Source organism: Rhizomucor pusillus, assembly GCF_041956525.1.
Source record: "Rhizomucor pusillus strain CBS 183.67 unplaced genomic scaffold VTP01scaffold_21, whole genome shotgun sequence".
Classification (NCBI taxonomy): domain Eukaryota; kingdom Fungi; phylum Mucoromycota; class Mucoromycetes; order Mucorales; family Lichtheimiaceae; genus Rhizomucor; species Rhizomucor pusillus.
In genome coordinates this window covers 327,503-341,322 of record NW_027192163.1, presented here as the reverse complement: position 1 = coordinate 341,322, position 13,820 = coordinate 327,503, and the positions used below count along the sequence as shown (strand labels likewise).

General features: G+C 45.5%; 8 protein-coding genes across 8 annotated transcripts; 6 read left to right on the top strand and 2 right to left on the bottom strand.

The window, feature by feature from the left end:
- Nucleotides 1–65: 65 nt before the first annotated feature.
- On the top strand, nt 66–1,117 carry VTP01DRAFT_5353 (uncharacterized protein; the record flags this gene model as incomplete). The annotated part of the gene is made up of 5 exons (XM_069384136.1): nt 66–119; nt 175–336; nt 393–486; nt 554–776; nt 832–1,117. The coding sequence occupies 5 exons, from the start codon at nt 66–68 to the stop codon at nt 1,115–1,117; spliced, it is 819 nt and encodes a 272-aa protein (XP_069235586.1).
- A 44-nt stretch (nt 1,118–1,161) lies between these two features.
- VTP01DRAFT_5352 (uncharacterized protein) lies at nt 1,162–2,119 on the top strand (the record flags this gene model as incomplete). Its single annotated transcript, XM_069384135.1, has 2 exons — nt 1,162–1,578; nt 1,652–2,119. 2 exons carry the CDS (start codon nt 1,162–1,164, stop codon nt 2,117–2,119), a joined length of 885 nt encoding a protein of 294 aa, XP_069235585.1.
- Nucleotides 2,120–3,647: 1,528 nt separating this feature from the next.
- VTP01DRAFT_5351 (uncharacterized protein) lies at nt 3,648–5,284 on the top strand (the record flags this gene model as incomplete). Its single annotated transcript, XM_069384134.1, has 7 exons — nt 3,648–3,681; nt 3,748–3,789; nt 3,846–3,984; nt 4,051–4,064; nt 4,135–4,378; nt 4,431–4,453; nt 4,533–5,284. 7 exons carry the CDS (start codon nt 3,648–3,650, stop codon nt 5,282–5,284), a joined length of 1,248 nt encoding a protein of 415 aa, XP_069235584.1.
- A 397-nt stretch (nt 5,285–5,681) lies between these two features.
- On the bottom strand, nt 5,682–6,221 carry VTP01DRAFT_5350 (uncharacterized protein; the record flags this gene model as incomplete). Its single annotated transcript, XM_069384133.1, has 4 exons — nt 5,682–5,812; nt 5,865–5,914; nt 5,975–6,068; nt 6,125–6,221. 4 exons carry the CDS (start codon nt 6,219–6,221, stop codon nt 5,682–5,684), a joined length of 372 nt encoding a protein of 123 aa, XP_069235583.1.
- A 1,222-nt stretch (nt 6,222–7,443) lies between these two features.
- On the top strand, nt 7,444–8,818 carry VTP01DRAFT_5349 (uncharacterized protein; the record flags this gene model as incomplete). The annotated part of the gene is made up of 7 exons (XM_069384131.1): nt 7,444–7,488; nt 7,554–7,618; nt 7,670–7,772; nt 7,846–7,901; nt 8,010–8,180; nt 8,241–8,437; nt 8,508–8,818. The coding sequence occupies 7 exons, from the start codon at nt 7,444–7,446 to the stop codon at nt 8,816–8,818; spliced, it is 948 nt and encodes a 315-aa protein (XP_069235582.1).
- A 756-nt stretch (nt 8,819–9,574) lies between these two features.
- Nucleotides 9,575–11,121, top strand: VTP01DRAFT_5348 (uncharacterized protein; the record flags this gene model as incomplete). The annotated part of the gene is made up of 3 exons (XM_069384130.1): nt 9,575–9,797; nt 9,860–10,760; nt 10,830–11,121. The coding sequence occupies 3 exons, from the start codon at nt 9,575–9,577 to the stop codon at nt 11,119–11,121; spliced, it is 1,416 nt and encodes a 471-aa protein (XP_069235581.1).
- A 470-nt stretch (nt 11,122–11,591) lies between these two features.
- VTP01DRAFT_5347 (uncharacterized protein) lies at nt 11,592–12,845 on the top strand (the record flags this gene model as incomplete). The annotated part of the gene is made up of 1 exon (XM_069384129.1): nt 11,592–12,845. One exon carries the CDS (start codon nt 11,592–11,594, stop codon nt 12,843–12,845), a length of 1,254 nt encoding a protein of 417 aa, XP_069235580.1.
- Nucleotides 12,846–13,128: 283 nt separating this feature from the next.
- VTP01DRAFT_5346 (uncharacterized protein) lies at nt 13,129–13,626 on the bottom strand (the record flags this gene model as incomplete). The annotated part of the gene is made up of 1 exon (XM_069384128.1): nt 13,129–13,626. One exon carries the CDS (start codon nt 13,624–13,626, stop codon nt 13,129–13,131), a length of 498 nt encoding a protein of 165 aa, XP_069235579.1.
- Nucleotides 13,627–13,820: the final 194 nt, after the last annotated feature.

The window sequence follows — 13,820 nt, the reverse complement described above, 5'->3', positions numbered from 1 at the left end:
GAGGTTTCCGCTTTTGGCGATTTTGCATTTCATCACGTTTCTACTCCCCTAGCACACTCCTTGTCATGACTGACAAACGAGATCTGCCTTTGCAAGACAGATTTCTTGAACTTGTCAAGGTAAGCACAGATCTCTGGGATACTGCTAGCGTTGGACTTACGAGATTTGCCTTAGAATCCACAGTTTTATTGGTGGTGCGGTCATGTCTGCTTTGTACTCAACGCCATTCTTTATTTTACATCTGTCCTGTCACTCCATTCGTTTCCTGGATTCTACAGACGTGCATACGCTGGAGCCCTGGTATCATATGGCATTGTCATCTGGAGATCGCTGGGGGTATGTGTAGAGAGCGTGAACGAGGAAAAATATAACGTTGCTAAACGCGAATTCAGGTACCAAAAACTGTCAACCTCGACTTCGTAAACGATGAAAATGTTCAATATTTTGCATTGGCATTCTACTGGTATTCTTATTGTCCGATCACAGGTACAGACCAAGGGCACATCGATTGAATCAAATCGATACTAACTCGGATTTGGACGTTGCGCAACAGTTACCTTGCTACCATTCTTCATCTTTTCCTTCTTCCACGCTGTCGCCTATATTCCTAGTACACTTATACCCGCATTAATCCGTGACAGCGAGAACTCGGCGATCTATAGAGTGTGCCAATCCATGAAACAATACACTGATACACACCATGAACTGGCTATGCAGCTTGCTGCATACGTTGAAGTAGTAGGCGTCATGGGCCGATTAATCGTTGGCGTCCTTAGGTAAGCATCTCGCTGCATGCTGTCTGTGGCAGTCTATACTGAACCTTGCTGCTAGTTTCCAGACATCCGTCCTGGCTCTAATCATTTTTGCACATTTCTTGCGTCTCCGCTACTTGTTTTCCAATTACACTAGAGACGCTCTGCATGAAGCAACGGCCTGGCTGGATCAGTGGTTCCTGCCGCTGGCGGCAGACGAGCGCCAAGCCGCGCAGCTAGCATCCAAGTTATACAAAAACACAAAAGGCATAGTTATTCGCTATGGAAGTACATCTCAGCTAAATAATGCCAGCACTGCTGGTGCTACTACCGCTGCTGGTGCTGCAACAAGCAATGAATCTTGATAAAGGTGTGGCTTGATTTTTTCTTTTCACAAGGCAACTGCCAAATGTCCTCCTCCTCTAGTTTTGAATCGCGAAAGCATCAAGTCGTCTCCTCACTAGTCGAAACTCTCGATGCCGAGCGTCGAGACAAATCGCCAAAAGGCTTCATAGACGCACCTATACTCAACCTCATTCATATCATTAACCGCCACCGCGATTATTACACAACCAGCAGTTGCTCGGGGCGGATCGCAATCTATTGTGAAGGCTTGGAAGAACAAGAGAATCTAGAAAAGACGACAAAGGGTGGAAAGTGGCTGTATGTGTCACACGATCCTGTCGATATACCATCAGATGCAGGCGACGACTGGATAAAGAGACTGCTTTTCGGATCAGAGTATCATCGCCTAGGCGAACCTGTTCCAAGTGATGCTAAAGATATCAGGAAGCAACAGCTAGTTTTCTTCAAGTTTGAGCCTCTTGTAAGCCCCGTGAACAATACAACAAGAGACAGGCTTCTTGACAATATTTTTCGTTTCGCTCGGATTTTTTTAGATTCTGCACGTAGAGGCATCATCCTTGGAAGCGTGCATGCATCTCAACGGTCTGGCGTTCCAAGCCGGATATCAAAATAGTGGCATCACACCTTCGCGGACACGGCATATGCTAGCTATCCGAAGCACACACAAACTTGATACGCCAATTGCCTACGTCGATCACGCCACGGATAAAATTGTACCGCTTGTAGACGCAACATATCTCTTGCTACTTTTAAGAATGTCCAATGACAAGTTTGCTCAGAACTCGGAGCGCATGAAGGCTTTCGAGCAGATCATGGAGCAACAAGTAATAGCAAGTCAAAACCGTCCCGCGGTAGAAACCAAGGAAGAACGTCGAGAAAGAAAGCGCAGAGAGGGTTTGGCACGGCAACAACAACAACGGCAAGATATTGGCGCCAGGGAGGAAAAGGAGCCTCGAGAGGAGGAGGAGCAAGAGCTACTAGCTGATCTTCATTTGGAATAAAGATGATAGCCACGAGAGTTCTATTTTTATTTTAAGCTTACTTTTGGTAAGCAGGTGTTCTTCTTGTTCTGCAGATCTTGACATATGAAGGATAGAGAACATACAGTTGATGCCAGTTACGAAACGTGACATTGTCCACTCTTTCCTTTGAGATGTAAGAATTTCTCCCCTTGAAGACGTATTCGATGCAGGAGGTTGGGGTCGAATTGGTGAGCGACAGGCCTGAAAGCTATAAATTGACAAGAAGTCTTCAGACGTTGATCATCACATCAAGACTAGTCGGTCATATACCTGTTTCTATCTCCTCATGCGCTCGCAATTGGTTGTCTATGCACTTGCACTCGCTCTGCTCATGATGGTCGGTTCTGTCCAAGCAAGCTACTGCGCCTGCACCAATCTGGCTCAAGGTGGCATGATTGACGATTCAAAAACAAGAGCTTCCTGTACTACCAATCAATTTGCCGGAAACCGATGCATTGTAAACGATACCAAGAACTTTATCAACAGCTGCGGGGACAAGGGAGGCGGCAGCATCTGTCATAATCCCTTTGATAAATAATCAAGTTCAAAAATAAAGCATAGTAATCATTGTTACTGCTTGCCAGATCGGAATGAATGTTGAACACCAAAATCGTAGCTGTCATTTCTTTTTTCATGTTTGGAACACATCTGTCGCTGTCAATCATTTCTGGGAATGGTAAATAAACTTAGCTTGTATGCAAATTCATTTGCAGCCCATGTTATTTGAACAATAAACATTAGCCAAAAATTGAAATCAGGCCATCCTTCAGAATCGATCGCATCTAGACTGAGCAGTTAGCAGCAGATGGATATGGATTACCATCGTTGTCTATGGAGAGCACTGCATTCAACGGAGGCAGAGCAGAAGGCTGCATAGTGATAGAAATCTAAGAAATCAGTGATAATCAGGAGCTCGTTATCAAAGTATAGTGAGCGAAGAGAGATAATTACGATTTGTCTGTATATTTATTGCTGAACAATCAGAGATATAGAGATATATGCATCAAACTAAGAATTGTGCTACCATATCATTCCTCACTTGCGGGATCACGGCGCACATCACCGAGAGCGCATCATATTCCTTTCTTTTGATACATTTACGACCTTGGTTCTATGTTTTGAGAATAGCATCCCAGGCCAATCAATAAATGATCTACTACGCAGATACTTCGCAGAACGTACAAAATGAATTGCACCAACTCGCTCAGCACCTACATCTGCCTTTACCCAGTTTATTCACTCGTATTATCTGCATGTTTATTGCATGCATTTATTCCAATTATGCTTCTGCAGATGCACGCAATTTTAAAAGAGCTGCAACTCGAGTCAATGCTACAGTAAACCAGACATTGAATGCGAAGCCAAGAGAAAGATTTGTATTTCTTGGCGCTGCGACAACCAATCTTCAAGGACATCTGACCTTTTAAGTCCGCGGACGGGGAAGCGCAGCATGCATAAACAATGGAAGGAGAGACATTCAACCGTTTGACACAACTCTTTCACTCAAATGCCTTCCGGAAGCTCATCGCAAAATCTCAACGGTATGTTTACTTTCTGTCTGCATATATTGCTCAACTTGCATTGCTGACCTTGCTTCCCACTCCCAGAGGATATCAAGCGTGCTGTAAAGATCTTGAATAACTTTACTGGTAAGCGTTCTCGACGCTTCCGTATCCATAACCAGAACTTAACCTTGTCGATACAGATCCTGAGCACAGCAGCGACGTTCGACGAATAATACCCTACAATATCCTGGCTAATGCACACGGCCTTTTGATCATACGACTCCAACGTGTAGGTGTGGGGTTATCTTGGAAAGGTGGCAACGGTATCGTCATAGGAAGGTAAGATAGGGTATCCACTCCAGAGTCGCTACACAGGCATCTCATGTCTCTACTTTTGTGATCTAGATTGCCCGACGGAAGTATGTTGATAACTGCAAATGTAACATCATCGGCAATTGTGATAACTGACAACACTGCGCAATTTTGAAGGTTGGTCGGCGCCGTCGGGAATAGCAATGAACGCTGTTGGATACGGCCATCAACTCGGTGCAGATGTGACGGACGCGATCATTGTTATGAATTACCGCTCAGCTATCAAGGCTTTCATGGATGGAGGTGGCCAGATCCAGCTAGGCGCCACTGTTTCCGCGAGTGCCGGTCCGCTTGGTCGATCAGCGGGCGTGGCTGCATCCGCATCAAGCAATAACCACTATTCTGCTACATATGTGTACAGGTAAGTCGGCCTAGTCAAAACCAGAATAATATAAATACTGACGGTTACAAAGTGTTTCCAAAGGCCTATATGCTGGTGAGAGCACGCTTTTAAAATGAGCAACAATAAAACGCTTAAGCGGATGGACATGGAACTGATAGATTATACTATAAAGGCTACGCGATGGAAGGAACAAAGATATCAGAAAGACGCACTACCAATGCAAAGTTTTATGGCAGAACCATTAGCGCGCAAGAAATTTTGACCGGGACTATACCGCCACCTGCAGTTGCGCAACCTTTGTATGACATTCTCGCAAGGATTGGCGCGGGACCCCGCCCAGGATTACCGTTCGCTTCCAGAAAGGCGGCCTCGATATCCTACCACAGACCACCGCCCAACCAGGCGGCGCCTTCATCTACTAGCAACAGCCTGGCCAGACACAGTAGCATCGCCGCTCCTGGCATGTCCAAGCATCAGTATCCCGCCGCAGAGCCTTCATCATCCAGCGGCCGAGCACAGGCCTTTGCAACAAATCCCAACAACTATGCAAACATGAACAGTGAAAATGTATTTGACGAGCCACCACCACCATACACTCCTCCTGCTGAGCCATTCGCTGCTGCCGATACAAAGAACCCAGCGCAGTTTGCAAACACCGCCGGCGACGCCAATGGATACGGCATCAGAGTAAACGAGAAACGTCCGCAGGATCTGGAGCAGCAGCAGCAGCAATCAGAAGAGCCTTTGTTGGTGGTCGCAAAATACGATTACAAAAGTCAAGAGCCTGGCGACTTGACGTTCAATGCAGGAGACCACATTGTCGTTACCAAGCGTATGGGCGATCGGAACGCTTGGTGGGAAGGCGAGATTGGAAACAGGCGCGGTACTTTCCCGGCAAACTACACCGAAGATGTTACCGATTAAAGCGAGGAAAAAACTTACACGAAAATACCCAGAATGCTTCTTGTAATATAAATTAGCAGTCGTCTTGTATCAGTAGCGTATATATAAAAATGCATGTCAGTCAATTTTGAATCATTTGCAAATGAAGCGATATCAAGTTAAGCAGAATGAGCCGCAAAATGCGACAATGTACTGCAGCGCGGAACCATCAGGAACCATTAACATGTCAACGACGGCTGTGAAATAGAAAAATTTGGTGACAATGTGTATCCAAGCATCGAGAATCGGTCCGAGTCGACAAATGGATCTACATTAATGCGATGCTTTTTTTCTCTCAGCAAGGATTAGATTATAAAAACATGGTTGCATGATCTGTGGTATGCGAGTGAGAGTATATCTATGCATCCAATGTGTGTTTCTATAGATTAAATGTCTTTTTGCCGTAAATCGCAATGTCAGTTGCAGCAGTTGCCACCAACAACAAGGGCATTGGCTTCATTGATGTCAGGGCACGTCGTCCAAAGAGGAATGACCAGGACATGCACCATGCTGCAAACAAATGTCAGTCAAACGATACCTTACAATGGCGGAGCAACCCCACCTGTCGAAATGCCAGCACCGTTTTCAGCATCGCCAACGTGAGTTACATAGCTAATGTTGACATCATAGTTGAGCACAGACTTGCAACATACTGGCAAGCAGCATACTTACCCAGCCCCGGCAAAGATAGCGCCAAAGATCATATTGCTTACCATCGACGGCACTCCTGGAACCTTCTTGACGGCGAATGGTACTGCTGCGAAAGCTAGAGGCCAACAGCTGTCAGCAAACAAGCACCGTGGACGTTGCCTAGATACGTACACAACGCAGACATTGCCCAGATAGGGTATGGTGTGTTGGCCTGTCTATCGAGCCATGTATTTTTTGTTTCCACTTGCTGTTGCTGCTGCTGTGACATTTCTCAATCAAGCAAGCAAAGAAAGAAAAGCGGCCCTCTTTTGTCCCTCCGAGTCAATTTCCAGAAGAGCTGTGTTATTACTGCCGCCACGGGCGCGCGGCATAACGCGAGAGACTTATTTGCACACCTCTTTTCGGTGATCCCCTTTCAGCCAACCACTTTAAATTCCAGACCTGCACCAATGCAGTTTTCTATGCAAACTCCAATGACAAGGGTAGAGGAGCAAGGCCTGCTTGGCTTCTTACGCTATCGCTCTGAAGCAAAAACCTCTGGTAAAGCGACATTTTTATCGATCCTTGTCAAAAATTCTGGATCTTGACCGTAGATCTAGTTGTCCCGATTGTCTCTGGAGAGCGTATTCAAATTGGTAGCAGCGTATTTTGGTGAGTTCTCAAATAGATCCAATAGGGACATAATTTGTATTCATCAGGTATCAGTGATGTGATTATCGACGATCCGCATGTACAAGGGCTGCATTGCACGGTGTTTTCAGTAAGAAAATCAAAGGATGTCCTCTCTAATCAAATGCTAACATGAATGGATGATATAATAGGATAGCAACAAACTTGGAAAGTACAATGTGATATATTTAAAGGCATGTATCCCCCGTTTTGCATGTTCCTGAAAGAATTGAGCAATGGTGGCTAAAAGTCGTCTCAAGGATCACAGTCGAAACGGAACGTTCCGTAAGTTGATACCTCTGCGGGAAGATTACAGATAGCATTAAATCTCACCGATCATCACCAACTAGTCGGCGGATATCTTATTGGAACAGGGCGCTCCGTCGCTCTATATGAGAGATGCAAAATCACAATCGTTGCTCACCCGTATGGTACTTTGCCACCGTATCATCCTCTCGGCTAGGAAACAAAAAGAGCTTATTGGCAAATGTAGATTTCGAATTTATACCAACATCACCCTGTTTGATGTCACCAACAAATTGTTGGAAATCAAATCTTTCGGTTGACGAAGTAACTGAAAGAATAGTCAAGACGCAACCAATGGCAAGTATATTTTGCACTGGGACGTATACACTTTTAATCTACTGACCTGGATCTCCTAGAACGTTAAAAACGGCAGACAGATCATCCTATGCAATCAAAGCCTTGGAAGCGGGAAACAGAGCATCGTGGAACTTGCATACTTTCAGCACGCTCCCTCGCGGCAACTTGCTTGCAAAATATACACCAGATTCTTTGCGCTCAAATCAATACCAAAAAGTATGCGAAAGATCCGCGAAGTCGAAATATTACGGATATGCAGACATGTAAGATCGATTTGGTGTTAATGGTGATAACAGCTGCTTATCTTGCTTTCTATCTCCATGGATAGCCCAATATCATTCCGCTGGTCGCATCCGATATTGTAGATACTGATCTCTATATAATCACACGCCTGTATGGTCGATATAGCAGAAGCGTATAGACGAAAGCTAACAGCGCTTGTAGAGCCACGGGTGGCAGTTTGCAAGATCTACTGGATGATCACGAGAACGGGTTGAACGAAGATTTAGTTCTACATATTTTTATGCAGCTTGTCCTTGGCTTACAGGTACGCTTTGCGGACTTTGTAATGCGCATCTAAAGAGTCAACTTACTGATAGAATCCTAGTATCTGCATTCAGACAGGTTATTTCCCAGAAGGCAACGGAAAACGATTACTGTCGACGGTGGGCAGCAAGTAAAGCAAGATTACAGCGTTAAAAAACCAATAATCATACATGGAGGTATGACCAGGAAGCCTTTGATTACATACCATAAAAACTCACTTTTAAATATAGACTTAAAGGCAAGTCGACCCATTTATCAATGGATTGGTTCATTTAAAATTGACGTTGGCGCAGCCAGAAAACATTCTCCTGTGCGAACGGAATGTATACCCAAGAGTTATGATAAGCGATTTCGGTGTTTCCGTATTTACAGATCAAATCAAAGATCTACTGGTTGTCGGCACGGATGCGTAAGTAAATGAGGCACACTGTCAACGAAGCCTTTGACGTTGAATTTTAAATCACTGCAGATATAAAGCTCCCGAAATCATGAAAGAAGAGTTCGATGAAACGCAGTATGCCAAAGCTGATTGCTGGGCCCTGGGTGTTATTCTATACCAGTTACTATGTGGCAAGTACCCATTTGATGAGCTCAATGTAAAAGAAGCCATCAAAAATGAAGAGCCGACATATGAAGAGCCCACGTGGCAGCACGTGAGCGAAAAAGGTAGAGTATCCTGTACACAAGGGAAGAAGAAACACGAGTATTGATTTTGGAAATTCGTGATATGTGAAAGCAAAACACGTAGTGCAGGGTCTGCTGCAAAAGAATCCGTACGAACGATTGTCGACTGCACAGGTCTGTCAAACAGACTGGGTATCAGAGTATCTTATAAAAAGCGGGTTCTTGGAGTTTCTGCGTAAGCAATGGAACGAGTTTATGCGGGAGGAAAAAGTTTTCCGCCGTATAGAGGTTCTGGAGCGTGCAAAAACATTGACGAGAAGCGTAGCTGAACCTCAAGTACGCGCGCCAGGCAGGCCATTTCGACGAAAGTTGACAAAAGACGAAGATAAATTAATACAGAGAGTTTCCGCGCAACTTCGATGATCTGTTCATCGTTTATTATTATTAAAATATCTCAACGTCGCTCAACGATGAATGAATGCAAAGTTGATGTCACTATAGGCTTCCTTTGGCAAAGTTTTGCTTCGATGATCGAACAAGGAAAGTGTTGTCCGTGTTTCTTCTAGGCGATATATTATGGTCATTGAGAATTGTTGAGAATTATAGTAGTCGGCCGTCGTCGGGAGAACTGGACCAAAGCTTTTGTTGCGTAGACCAACGAAAACTTGTTGACAATACTACAACATTTCTTACCGGTTAGCTTTTAGTAGAAGAAGCAAACAGCTCTTTTTAATCTGATCCAGGCCTTGGATTATTATCTGGTTCCCTGGAAACTTGCATACCTCATGCAAAAATGTCACGCAAAACTTGTTATGGCAAACCTCTGTACCTCGTAGACTTACTGAAGTATATACAGCGCCGATGTTAAGCATAGCTCATACACACTGGACGTATAAATGTGACAAAAGAAAAAGGGACAATATTGTAGAGCAAAGAAATATATCTCTCATCTCCTCGTAACAGAATGATTTCACCTCTCCAAGGAGAAACTGCCCACACAAGACAGCGTGATGGTTGCGGGGAAAAGTTGAGGTCGGGATATAGCCTCAGGCTGTCAAGATACCTGTTTCAAGACGGTATAATTGTTTCGAGGAATTCGCACGCCGAAAATGTTTCGATATCTCTCCATTGGCACATGCAAATGCCCTTTTTGCTTACCTTTTCACAACAACTCGCGTCATGACCTCCTCTCCACGCTACCTTCTTGTCAAAGCCCCTCGTGCAGTGCTTTCCGCTGACGACTCCCAAGTATGCGCTGCCTCTGTCCTTGTTGATCGCGAGACAGGCAAGATCGTCAAGGTTGCCACAGGAACCGACACGGTCTCGGATATCCGCCAAGATGTAGAGGAGATGCAGCTTAACAACGATCAAGTGCTATTTCCTGGATTAGTTGATGCTCACGGTGAGCTATCAATGTATTGTCGTTTTTTTAGATACTTGGAACTAACCTCGGTTGATTGATAGTCCACCTTAACGAGCCCGGCCGCACGGATTGGGAAGGTTTCGAGACAGGCACACGTGCGGCTGCAGCAGGAGGTATCTCGACCGTTATTGACATGCCGCTTAACGCCATTCCTCCTACGACAACTGTTGAGAACCTGGAGATCAAGCTAGCTGCAGCCGAAAAGCAGTGCCATGTCGATGTTGGATTTTGGGGTGGCGTGATCCCCGACAATGCAGAGCATTTGCCGGGATTGATGCAGCGAGGCGTCCGTGGCTTTAAGTGCTTTTTAATCGAGAGCGGTGTGGATGAGTTCCCTTGCGTCAACGAAGAGCAAGTTCGACTTGCGATGGACAAGATGGTCAACTCCGACAAAGTATTACTGTTTCATGCAGAAATGGAGGACGATCATCACCACGATGATGGAAAGGACCAATCTCACTTGGATCCTCGCACCTACGCTAGCTTTTTGAACTCGCGCCCTCAGCGCCTGGAAACTAATGCTATTGACATGATCATCCGATTGACACGCGAGTACTATCAAAAGGGCAAGCCAGTTAATACACACATTGTCCATCTTTCAGCAGCATCTGCGATTCCGGCCATACGCGCTGCAAAGGCCGAGGGATTGCCCTTGACCGTGGAGACATGCTTTCACTATCTCAATTTTTCAGCCGAGGCCATCGAGGATGGTGCAACTCAATACAAGTGCTGCCCTCCAATCCGCGAGGCAGCTAACCGTGAATTGCTCTGGGAAGCCTTGTTGGATGGCACCATTGACTTTGTCGTCAGCGATCACTCGCCTTGCACAGCCCAGCTCAAGAAGCTCGAGTCTGGAGACTTTGGACTTGCCTGGGGCGGTATTGCCAGCGTTCAGTTTGGTTTGCCCGTCCTCTGGTCCGAGGGACGCAGCCGTGGTATCAGGTACATGTTCCCAACCTGTACATACATAGTTCCTAGACTCCATGCTTACATTAGATGCCTTTTTATTAGTCTTCAAAAACTAGTTAGATGGTTGTGTCAAGTACCAGCACAGCGCACAGGTATCTTTGGCAAGAAGGGTAGAATTGCGCAAGGCTTCGATGCCGATCTGTGTATCTGGCGACCGGAGGCTCCCTTTGAGATCAAGGTCGAGGATATTCAATTCAAAAACAAGGTATCACCTTATGTCGGACACACATTGTACGGCGCAGTTGATCGCACTCTAGTCCGTGGCAAAGTCGTCTTTGATCGAGACATCGCTGGCCACTTTGCATCTGCACCTGTGGGTCAACATCTTCTCTAGACTTTTGCCTTTTTTCTTCTCGCTTACCCTTTTATCCTTAAACCATGTAATCTATGATATCCTTCTCATTCGTGCAAATAGAAAAGCATGAGTGAGGGAAAAAGAGAGAACAAAAAGATTGTAATTGTACCATACAAGTAATCATCAGTCTGCGATAGGCCAATCTGCAGTTGACTGCGCTCTCCTCCCACTAGTAAAGAAGTGTGGTCCGGAGGTTTTAACGGGCATTTCAAAAACAAAGACCAGGATACTCGCTGTAAAAGCAGTTTTGGACAAGAGTTAGCACTACAGAATGATGATCTGCAAAGGAAGCCGATGGTGACACTGATTTCTATTGATCGCCCAAGCCGTTTTTGGTAACATGAAACTCGCTAGAGATAATAGCACGATCAAAAATTCAAGTAACGCATTTTGAAAGGCCAGCGGGAGGGACTCCTGTGCAACGGCTCTTCCCCTTTGCACACTTGTTGATGGCGGCAGTCTTGAGACTCAACAAGCGATGGATTCTCGTCATTGCTGGTGTCACTGTGCTGGGTCTCGTCTCCTTTTTCCACCAGTTCCAGCCAGCAGCACCGGCACCGCCGCTGCCTGTGCGCGATGTGCCTTCCTACTGGCCACCACCCGTTGAAGATGCAGTCTGTCGACCCAAGATTTATGTCTACGAAGCTCCAGAAACCTTCCAAGTATCGAAATCTATACAGGACGGCAAATGTCACGAATCAAACTACAATTCCGAAATCATTCTTCATAATCAACTCACCGATCCAAACAGCATCGTGCACAAACTTTATGTCACAAAGAATCCGGACGAGGCCGATTTCTACTTTATACCCTTTTTTGGAAGCTGCTATCTATATTACTGCTGGTCACAACACAACTGGCGATGGGACGAGCGCTGCGATGTCGATGCTAACTACGTCGATCCAATGATGGATATGGTTATCCAGCAGTACCCCTACTGGAATAGGACCGAGGGCAGGACCCACATCATGATCCACCCGATGGATCAGACTTTTACCTACTATGCGCACAACGAACGGTTCCAGCCCGCCATCTTCTTGAAAACAGTCGGCGATAAGCGACGAAAATGGATGCATCGCCATCGGTACCACCGAGATATCGTTATCCCCTCAGCAACCCGCATCATACACCATCTCGGTATCGATCCGCTCAAATATTTGAATGCCGATGGTCAGCCAAAGAACGGAAAGCGCGATATTTTCGTCCTGTTTCACGGCTGTTGCAGCGATGTCCAAGTAGATGCTGAATACTCAAACGGTATCCGGTCCTTGTTTTTCAATCACTTTGCTAAATATCGAGGCTATGAAATTGGAGAAGGTCTCGCCGATGAGGAGTACGCTGCGAAGCTGGCACGCACAAAGTACGGTCTGAGCCCCATGGGCTGGACTCTGGATACGACGAGAATATGGGAATTTATGGCATTTGGTGTGGTCCCCGTAGTCGTCGCCGATGGTATTATTGAGCCATTCGAGTTCGATGTGGATTGGGATTCATTCATTGTGCGTGTACGCCGGGATGAAGTCCATCGACTGGATGAAATCTTGCGCGGTATCGATGACAAGACATATGAATACAAGAGACGTAAACTCTGGGAGCACGGTCGACGGGTCGGTCTCGAAAAGGATGCATGGCACTACATTGTACGCGAGTTGTGCCGCATGGAGAATATTAATAAGCCGGAAAACCTGGGTCTTGGTTACTAGACAAAGTATTCTCTGTTATTGTTCATTCTGTTCGTATGTATACATTCATTTCCTTCTTGTACTAAAAGTAAAAAGATCACTGCCTTTTGCAAATATAATTATGTATACTTTGTTATCAAATGTTGATAATTTTACTGCAAAAATTTTCGTTCTTTAGAGCGCTGCGATGTTGCAGTAGCACATGTGTTTTGGATACAACGATGCAGAGGGGATACGGGGAATTGACTGGGAATGTAGGAAGATAATGTACATGATTATTAATTAACTGCTGCTGGTTCCGGAACTAGTGCGATCCAGCATCGCGGCCACGGAGGCCTGCCGTTGCCAGGCATTGGTTAACCACTTCAAGTAGATGCTTGTTCTCCAAGGCAGCTGCAACACGTTCCTTATCGTTGAGCTGCTTATTGACAGCATTTTCTGATTGGTGTGTACCCTTGCGTACTCTGATATCAACCTTGAAACGCTCCGGCAAGCTGCGCAAGAGTCGTACCCGAATACACAATCCAATCAATGTCGCCATGGAGCAGTGAGGAATGGTCGGTGTGAATTCTACCAGGATGTGGTTGTTGTCGTTATCGACAGTAATGTGTTCCAACTGGGTGACATTAAGCTGTTCCAACGTCAATGGATGCTCTGGATCGGAAATGGAGCGAAGCAATTCGTACACTTCTTCTGCATCGATGGGATCAAGAACATCATCGTCAAAATCAGAATCCGTTTCCACACGGAGAGTGGTGTGAGTAGGTTCGTAAATAATGGGGTTTGCATTCAAAAGCGCCATGACAGATAAAAGCTCTGTGTGCACAAGAAATGAAAAGAGATGATGGAAAGATATCCGTCAAATGGACCCGGAGATACAATGTTGAAACAACCAATCAGAAAGCACGTTGGAGGACTGATGGTTAATCCATCCGAGTATCAAAGGGCATTCGCAAAGCTTTTTCCTTTTAGCGTTGCTTAGAGCATATATCTAAG